At 47.3% G+C, this 9,811-nt stretch overlaps 2 protein-coding genes across 2 annotated transcripts; one reads left to right on the forward strand and one right to left on the reverse strand.

The window, feature by feature from the left end:
* Positions 1 to 11: 11 nt before the first annotated feature.
* MIND_00677000 (uncharacterized protein) lies at positions 12 to 1,993 on the forward strand (the record flags this gene model as incomplete). Its single annotated transcript, XM_037363484.1, has 4 exons — positions 12 to 135; positions 188 to 283; positions 328 to 572; positions 623 to 1,993. The coding sequence occupies exons 1-4, from the start codon at positions 57 to 59 to the stop codon at positions 1,991 to 1,993; spliced, it is 1,791 nt and encodes a 596-aa protein (XP_037219128.1). The 5' UTR covers positions 12 to 56.
* Positions 1,994 to 6,293: 4,300 nt separating this feature from the next.
* On the reverse strand, positions 6,294 to 6,868 carry MIND_00677200 (uncharacterized protein; the record flags this gene model as incomplete). The annotated part of the gene is made up of 2 exons (XM_037363485.1): positions 6,294 to 6,763; positions 6,808 to 6,868. 2 exons carry the CDS (start codon positions 6,866 to 6,868, stop codon positions 6,294 to 6,296), a joined length of 531 nt encoding a protein of 176 aa, XP_037219129.1.
* Between the last annotated feature and the right edge of the window lie 2,943 nt (positions 6,869 to 9,811).

Genomic DNA, 9,811 nt, shown 5'->3' on the forward strand with positions numbered 1-9,811 from the left:
ACGTCACACTCGTACACCTGACTAGAAACCACAACCGACCGGACTTCGGCCCCATCATGGCGAATACCCTCCTTGAGCGGTATAGAGCCGCCACTCCAGACAACGTTAATGTCGTTCTGAACGATGTAATCAATGGTATGCTCTCTTTCTTGTCGACTCGATACGATATCATGACCACACAACATAGCGAGCCCATTCGCATTCGACCGAACCTCAAGGTCGGAGTTCATCCAGGCATTGTTGGCCGATTTGCAGGTGGTTAATGGCAAGATAACGGCGCAAAGTAAATACTTTATTGAGCCATCCGTGGGTCTGATTGTCTTGTAGATGCGGCTACCGCACTTCTTGCACTGAAGACACTCGGCAAAAATCCGACTGGCTCTGAGTCGCTTGGAACTGCTCCGATCCTTTCTACGCTATTGAAGATCGTTTCAACGCACAAGGACGACATTGAAGCCTCCGGCGAGGGACTACGTTGTATTGCAAATGCCTTGCTCTTGTTTGAGCCTGCCCGAACGGCCTTCATCAGCAGCCAGGTAAAGGGTGGAGACGTCTGTATCGACCTATTACAGGTAATAAAGCAAACTCTTTGCGGATGACCTTTCTCACATTGAATTTTTAGAAGTCGTCCAATCCAGATCAAATATTCATTCTTTCGCGTATCCTCTTCCTCTCGACAGTCCACCCATCTCAGTTCATCACTGCCCTCGTGGAAGAGAAACGTGTCGTTGAAGTCGTTGGCGCCAAGCTCGATCTGCTCATCACCAGCCTGCTCTCCGGAGCCAAAACATCCAAGGAAGCCATGGTCGATGTGCTCAAGTTCACTTTCAACGTTCTGATGCACTATCCAAAGTCTCTCGATGGCCCGTCAGACGGCAAGGTCATTGGCGACAGCTGGAGTCCCAAACTCGACAGCATTCTACCACCACTTTTACGTGTATTCCATGCACTCCCTCCGACATTCCCTACTCCTATTGCTGCCCCGTTGACTCATGCCATTCATTCACTCATTGTTGTGCCGATAACACCAACGCTGAGATCCGAATGGTTCACATCAAGCGGCTCGTCTTCGCCAAAGCCAACTATGCAGCGAACGGAATCGTCGTCTTCGAGCCGAACCCATTCACCGGTCAGATCTGGCGGCCCAACATCGCCGACTGGCAAGAGCAGCCCTCTAGATCGAGCATTATCAGTACTTTCAGCAGGTCGACGGTCGCTTTCTCGCTCTCCATCACCCATCCCACCGAGACCGTCACCCAAAGACACCCTCCTTCGAGCCCACTCACTGCTCGAAGTAGCATTCACCCATTACTTCCCCGAGATGACCGAGCCAGACGACCTTTCTGTGCGGGATAAAGTCAAGTCGGAATCAACTCTGTCCCCACCGGCTGAATCTCTCGACGATGAGCTGTCGCCGCTCGTTGTACTCATCACCCGTTTGTGCAACGCAGACGAGAATTCCCGCACGCGAACCCGTGACTGGCTATGCCCTGCCGATCTGGATCGCAGTGCGGCTGCTGGGAGTCTCGAAAGCCGGCCAGATATGCTTGGACGGTGCCTGCGACTTCTGGGGAGCGTCTACCATGCGCGACTCAAGGACTCGGTTGGGGAAATGTTGTACGCGATGTGTGACTCTGATGTGTCTACCATGTCCACCCTGCTGGGCTACGGGAATGTCGCTGGGTTCCTGTTCAACAAGGGAATCATGACTGCACCGCCACCTTCGACTTCGACTTCACCGTCGACTGCCGCAGCGCTGGCGGCTGCCTCGAGTCCCAGCATCAATCCCATCACGGGCACGACAAATGCGCCGCGGGAGCCAGAGCCAGAGATGACGCAGGAAGAAAAGGAGCGCGAAATGGAGAAACTGTTTGTCCTCTTCGACAGGCTCGAGCGGACGGGGGCTTTACCCAAAGAGCAAAACCCCATACGAAAGGCGATGGAAAAGGCTGCAACGGCTCCACCTCCTCCTCCCAACGACAATGACGACTAATAAGCTATTGTTTAATAACCACTGATGATACCTCCGTACAAACGTTGTACTCCTACAGTTTAATCAAATAAATAAGGGCTGCAAAATTTACCAAGGATTCCTCGACTTCCTTGAGTCAATGGGCTAGGTTCACTGATTCTGATTCCATTCACAGACTAGGTTCTACAGCGCTTGGGAGACTGGGCGTGAGCTCAACTTGGAACTGTTTGGAATCCCGGGACGAAGATGTTCATATTACTGCACTGGCTATGCATTATGTATATCGGGCCAATCCCCGGAAACTGGTGTTCCTCAGTGGGACCGTGCCGCGTAATGCTATCCTATCCTATCCTATCCTAGAAGACAGTTGAAAAGATGATGGAAGGGGAGCGACGAAGGAAAGTGGAGTGAGTTAAGTCGTTTGCTTCTTTATTTCCCAAAAGACTTCCTCTGTTGTCGCATCTTCGTGTAACGTGTGTTCAGAAGGCAATCGTGGTTGGTCGCTCAACGACACGCCATTCATGCTTAACGTGTCGAAGAGAAGTTGGAGCCGACCCAAACCAATGAGGCTGTATTTAAACGCAGCGGTTTGCCGTGGCCTTGACTGATGCGTCCCGCTCGTTGTCAAGCGGATCCACGTCGACAAAAGACATAGCCTACCAGTGTCAGTCGCAAGTACTTTCATGTTGTTGTTCTGCATCCTCCAATTGGCTTGAAGCCGCTTGAAGTAGACCCTCAGCAGATCCTGGATCGCTTGCAGCAAGCAGGGAGTAGACTTTGAGATGTCGAGGCAAGAATTCGAAATGTTTTCGACGTCCTGGCGATGTCCCAAAATGCGTCATGATCATTATGTCTCGTGCTGATTTTGCGGAAATCTTCTCTACTGTAGAAGTAGGCACATAGTAGCAATGGACTTGTGCAAGTACTCGCAGCCGATTTACTCCGCCGAGGCACCAGTCTGGATTCAACTTACTATTTTCCGAGCATCGAGGAAAAGGAAAAGTTGGCAAGATGTGACCGTCACGCCGTTATTTCTGGTCAACAACGCGTCGATTCGATGAACCGGCGAGGACACAGGTCGAAAAAAGTGAGCGGTATTCTCGCGTTTTAGTGACTTGAGGTTAACTCGGAGTAGATTCCCAATGTCCGTCTGCGACCTGCTGACCCACCCACTACACGACGCGTCTCACCCGAGCCGTCGCTGTTTATTCAAGACAGCCAGATTGTGGGCAGCGACGACACGATAATGCTGCCCGGCACGTGTCCCAGGCCCTTCAAGAACGTGGTTTTATGTGCCACCGGGTTGGCGGACAAGGCCTCCATATTTAAATTTGCCATCGAGCTCGGCGCGTCGCCGATTAGCGCGTTTACCGACCGTGTCACCCACCTTATTGCGGAGAAACACGGCGGGGCGAAGTATCAGGTGCGTGGCAGGCAATCTCCTGGGCTCTTTTCCAACATTCGTAACAGTGTGCATTAGAACGCAAAATCCCGATCCTCACACCTTCCTGGATTATAGAGAGCCACCGCATATGGCAGCACGGAGATGATGTCGACCTAGAGGAGGTGTGTTATTCACAACTCTCGTCTGCTTTCGCGCCAACCCATTTTATTTCCCAAGAGCATTGCTAAGCATCGTCTCCCCATATTCTCTGGGGTCACTCTGTGCATATCTGGTCTCAAGATAACCCGGCGGACACAGATAGTCAAAGAGCTCCAGAAGCATGGCGGGGTGTACATGGCCGAGCTGAAACGGCCTGTTTCTGTTACCCACCTACTTTGCGGCGGCGAGGAAGAAACAGACAAGATGCACTACGCTGACAAATTCAATCGTGCCAAGGAGGCTGACCCTCCAATTCAACTCATTTGGGAAGAGTGGTTCTGGGATTGCATCGAGTTTGGAGGTGCGTACGAAAATTTAATCATTGCCTCATCATCCAACGGTCTTATAGGCCGATTCGACGAGACACGTTATGACGTGCGACAGCCCCGAATTGAACGACCAAGTTCGTGTTATTGTTATGTGTTGTTTCCCATCCTCAACGCATCACAGCCACCACCGATCCTCTTCCCTCCAACCCCCACGATACTGGCCTACCAAGTATTGACACACCAAGCGCCGTCCAGGAAGGAGAGCCGGATGCAGACGAATTTGTGTCTGTTTCACGCGTTCCCACCGTCACCTTGGCACTCTGGGAGAGTCTTTTAAAACCACGTGGTTACGAGCTCAATCAAGGCGGGAAAGTCATGTTGAGTCCCAAAAAAGCGCGCGAACTGGAGGAGAAGAAGAAATTACAGCAGCCGTCAGCAAAGGCCCCCGTGGACAAGGCACCCAGCGTCATTTCGAGCTTCAGGCGAGCCAACACGGTCGTGATCCCCCAAGCTGGACCCAGTCGATTGCCTTTTGTTCGTGCAGCCACCATTGCGGACGCTGGATCGTCTCGAGTTGTTCAAGCAGAGCAGCCCCCGGTGTCACCAACAGCAGTTTTCTCTGGCGTTTCTTTTTTTCCTTCATGGGGAGACAGACACCACAAATGTGCGCGAGGCTATCGGAAATGCTGGTGGTCGAGTAGTTGAAGACTCAGGCGGAGCGGAATACATTATTGTGCGGCTTGTAGGGTACGTGAGCTTCTCTTCCGAGACCCACCTTAAATCTGACTTTTGACTAGGGGGAGTAGCCTTTTCCTTCGAGAAACATCGTCTGAGTTGCGGTCACGGTACCGGACCGAATGCTGGCTTGAACAGTGTCTTTCAATGGAGCGTGTCTGTGCAATAGACGAGCATATCACGTTCTTACCTCTTAGTATTCACCTTCCCGTCCAAGGTTGACATTTTGTTCGCCATCCCGCGACACAGCTGACACATTTACAGGTGCCTACAAGATTGTGCTTAGCTTCTCTGGTCTTGATCAATCGGAGGCATGCTGGATACGGAGGTTGATGAAAGCTCTGGGTCAGTTTTTATTCTCTGGAACTTGATCACATTTGACCCGAGTCCAGGAATCACCATTGCGACCGCATTTTCAAGGCAATCCACACATCTGCTTTGCCCGAGCGGCTCGGGGGCCAAGTACGACCATGCCTTGCGATGGGGAACTCCCATTATCAGCGTTGGTTGGCTAGCAGAGATAGCTCGGACAGGTCTTATACCTGATGTCCAACCGTTTTTGGTGAACGATAGCCACAGTTCGCTGCCTGGTGTTTCCAAATCGCACACCGCCAAAGGAAAGCAAAAGGCAGAAGACGTGGTACAAATGCAGGACATTACCAATAGTGCGTTGTTTGTTTTTTCGTCCACCAGTAAGTATTCTGATGGTCAAATAGACAGCCAGGACTCCCATTCTCCTCCCCCCGCCGAAAAGGCGTTTTTCCTCCCATCCTTGCCTCCCCTTCGATCGCCACAGTCGAGTGGGGGGCTACAGTTCGGTCGAGCAAGCTTGCTATTGGGAGGCGATGGACCACCACCTTCGCCCAGTCCACCCAAAAGGCACCATCCGCCCAGCCCAGCCCGAGCCATACTGCCTTTACCGCCCGTTGCTCGGACTCCAACACCCACGCCTCCCGCTCCTCGACCTGTGTCGAACCCAGCACCCGCCCCCGCGATACCTTCATCAAAATCACCTTCTCCTCTGAAGCGCGGCGTGAGCATCAGTCCGCCGAAGCCGTCCGAACAGCGAAAACGAGCCTTTGAAGAAAGCGTGGTTTCCCTTCTCGGGAAACACCCGCGTCCAGCGACACCAGAAGACACCGATCACGTGCACATGGGACGGGCTGTCAAGCGAAGTCGAGCGCAGCAGCGGAAGGCGCAGTCGCGGCAGGCCTCTGACACCGTTCCGGTCGAGCCGGCCAACATCTCTGTGCTCGGTGGGGACAGGTCACAGAGTCCGAATACCACGGAGGGCTATGAGGGTTTGAGTGTTGGCGCGGAGGATCAGGAGCAGAGTCTTCGTGTTGTCTACGAGGATCCGGGCCAGCGGGCAGAGAGGGAACGGCTGGCCAACCTTATTGGGATATCGCTGGAGCCGTCGGGCGGCTCTGGAACACGGAAACAGCCAAAAAGGACAAGTCGTAAACCTGGGTTTTAATTTTGTTATTATCTATCTCTGCTTTATACGTACCTGAAATCACTTGTAACACACTCTTAGCATAGCTAACAAAAAGCTTCCTTGGATCTGATATTCAAGTGTTTACAGGTCTTGAGCAATACAAAATGGACAACATATAGTAAATCATAGTCCTTCAAGGTACTCACAGGCATCAGCTATTCTTAATGACAACATTTCCACCTGCAAATAGAGAGATAAATATTTGTATATATCTTATCAGAGAATACTCACATTTGAAGGATGGAAAGCACTGAAATGATGACCAGGAATATCTAACACTTTGACTGTGCAGTGTGCAAGACTCTCCCAACCAGCAACACTGGTTTGTAAATCAGTTCTATCTTCCAGCCATTTAGGTACTTGGATCTTGTCTCCATTGCTAGGACTGAATCCCTCCACTGAACGCAGGAGTACAAGTGGTGGGCACAGACTTGCTGTTGCATGTGGAACATATCTAGACAGCATCTCTGAACTGCTAGAAAATTGTTTCTGGATCAAGGCAGCAGATTTGGCATTATGAATGTTGGGATTCTCCAGTGTGAGGATGTGATTGATCAGTGGAGGTGTTAGGGGAGTATGATTGATAGGACTGGGTGAATCAATCAGAATTATTCCCTTTACTTGTATCCCTTGTGCAGTAAGCTGCAATGCAATCTCATAGGCAACAACACCACCAAATGACCATCCTACAAGCATTAATAAGCAGCATCAAAATAATAATAAATCTTACCACCAAGCAGTACTGGGCCAGGAGTTGTAGAAAGAATAGAGACTGCATATGCTTTTGCCATATCTATCAAGCTGCTCCAAGATGTTTGACTCAATACCTGTGGGTTATGTATTGCCCAGATAGTATGATCAAGTGGTGATAATAAATCATAACAGTTGGCAAATCCACTGCCATCATGAATAAGAAACAGTGGGGGCTTGTCTGAATCTGATTGTTGGATAACAACAGGTTTAGTTGCTATCTGTTGAGTTTCTGCAATAGATAATTGTTGCTGCACTTGAGGCAAGATTGTTGAAGTTATTTGAGCAGATGAAGAGATAGAAGAAAAGTATCTTTGGATACTTTTCACTGTTGGATACTGAAAAAAGAAATTACTTGGTAAATCTAATCCCAAGTTCAACTTTAGCTTATACAGTATTTCAATAGCTGCAAGAGAGTCTAATCCTAGCATATCCAGACTTGTTGCAGAGGTTAATGTACTCAAGTCAACTTGTAAGACAGTAGCAATGACTTGAAGTATAATATCCAAAGACTCCTGGTTACTGAATAATATTGTTTCATTTTGAGAGTTCAGCCAAGGCTGAGGCTGATGGACAGCCTGCACATTATCTATATCTGCAATCTCCAAACTTTTATAAAGCATATTGGATTTGATTCTTTGAAATTGAATTCCCTTCATATAAGCTACAATCCGTTTGGGGTCTCCTGTTGTAAGAGCATAGCTATCTGCAACAATTATGTGTTTGTTGTCATACCAAGTGTTGGTAGAGTATATCAGATAGGCTTTTTCATTATGAATAAGCTCTGGAATGACTTTGAGAGAACCAATGTGTATACAAATATACACATAATCATCATAGCTATTCTGGTTTGTCAAAAAGCCAGCAACATGTAAAAGTGTGTCTATCCAGATTGGGTTGACAATGCACTTCTTATGATCTGAAGAAACTTGTATTGTTGCAATAGCCTCTAAACCATCATTGCTGATAGTCAAAGATTGAATAGTATGATATTGCTCTGTATAGTTGACAATCTGTGAGAAAATCTCTTGATAGATTGTTTGAGTTGAGAGAACTTGGATTTGAGAGTCAAGATCATTGTTCTGAGACTGAATAATAGTATTAACCTGCTTTTGGATTCTGGGAAGCTGTTGAACAAATTTTGTTGTAGTTTGAAGAGTTGAATGATATTTGAATTTTCCTTGGACATGCATCACCTTATAAGAATTATTGCTAGTTGGATAGGAAGTAATAACAAAAGATCCTGCTCCTGGCATGAGAGTAATCTGAGTTGTTATTGTGTATTCTTTTTCTTTATCATACACAAGTGGCCTTAGAAACTCCATTTTTTGCAAAATTATATGATTATCATAATGTTCATTTTGCAGATGTCTCTTGCCAAGTGTAATACCAGCTAGTGCAAGTTCAATATAGATAGATGCAGGACAGAGTGATTGGCCTCCAACTTGATGCCCACTTATCCATGATGATAGTTGGGCAATAGGAGTCTCAAATATAGCAGTAAACCTATTATCTGATGAAGGATATTGGGTCCACTGATGCAGAAAGGATGATGCTAAGACTGTGTAATTACTACTGGCTTTTATTGGACTGGCAAGAGCCTGAGATGAAGTTTCTTGAAAGGAAACCCAGAATTTACTACTAGCAAATGGATAGCTAGGAAGATTGATACAAGAGACATCAGGAATGTCTGCAAATACTTTTGGCCATTGTATCATGTTTCCAGCTTTGGTAACATATAAACTAGCAAGGCTTGCACATAGAGTTGAAGATGGTGATTCCTGTTGTTGCCTTCTAAGAGAAGCTAATAGAGAGGCTTTATGAAGAGCAACAGCAGGGTGTGCACTAAGCATAGCTAAACACGAGGTGTGTGGCCCAATCTCTATAAATGTAACTGGCTGCTGTATATAAGCAAAAAGTTGTATTATGCCTAACTCAAAGAATACAGGCTGAGAGCAATGCTGAGCAAAATACTCTGCTGTAAAGGTTTGGGTATTGCCAGGCAGAATCATCTGACCAAGAACATTTGAGACTATTGGAATGATAGGAGGAGATATCTTATATGATGTAGCAGCCTGTGTAAGTTCTAAAAGGATTGATTCCATCACAGGACTATGATATCCAAATGGCACAGCCAAGATTGTGTTTCTGATGTTAGATGAGTTTAAAATAGCCTCAAGTCTCTTTAATTGATTCAGAGGTCCAGAGAGAACATAGTCCTTTGGAGAGTTATAACAGGCAATAACAAGCTCAGAGAGACTCTCTTGCTGAAGCAGATTCTTGATATCATCCAATACAAGGTTTACTGCAATCATTCCTGTTGTTCCAAGACTGCATTTTGAGACCATCAAGTGAACACGCAAAGCAACTATCAGCAAGGCAGATCTAAGAGAAAGAACTCCACTTGTAACAAGAGCTGCATATTCACCAAGACTATGTATAGTTTAGCATAAATTAATTCTGAACCAGAAAACAGACCTGTGGCCAACAACTGCAACAGGTATAATACCCCAGCCCATCCACATCTTTGCTAAAGCACATTCAAGTGCAAACAAGGCAGTTTGATTTGCCTCTACCACTTCAAGTAAATTTTGACTACTGCTTGCTTCTCCCATGATTATAGGCAATATACTAGGGAAACCCTTGTTAACACTGTGCAAGATGCTTTCACACTCATCTATGCATGCTCTGAAAAGAGAATTGCTCAGATATAACATATGGCCCATGCCTATATACTGCCCTCCTTGACCAGAAAAAACAAATACTACAGCTGATTCTGGAGATGGCAGTGAAGAAAGAGAAGATTTGGCTGAGAGTTTCTGAATAAGCTCAGAATGTGAACTAGCAGATACAGCAATGCGATGGGAGAATAGTTGGCGGCGAACAGTCATGGTGTAAGAGATATCTGCAAGGTTGTTGGATGTTGAAGAATTGAGCCAGTCAATGTACTTGAGCTTCAGTTTCTCCAATGCAACAGCAGTCTT

Source organism: Mycena indigotica, assembly GCF_014461135.1.
Source record: "Mycena indigotica strain 171206Taipei chromosome Unknown Mind.scaff0006, whole genome shotgun sequence".
In the NCBI taxonomy this organism is placed as follows: domain Eukaryota; kingdom Fungi; phylum Basidiomycota; class Agaricomycetes; order Agaricales; family Mycenaceae; genus Mycena; species Mycena indigotica.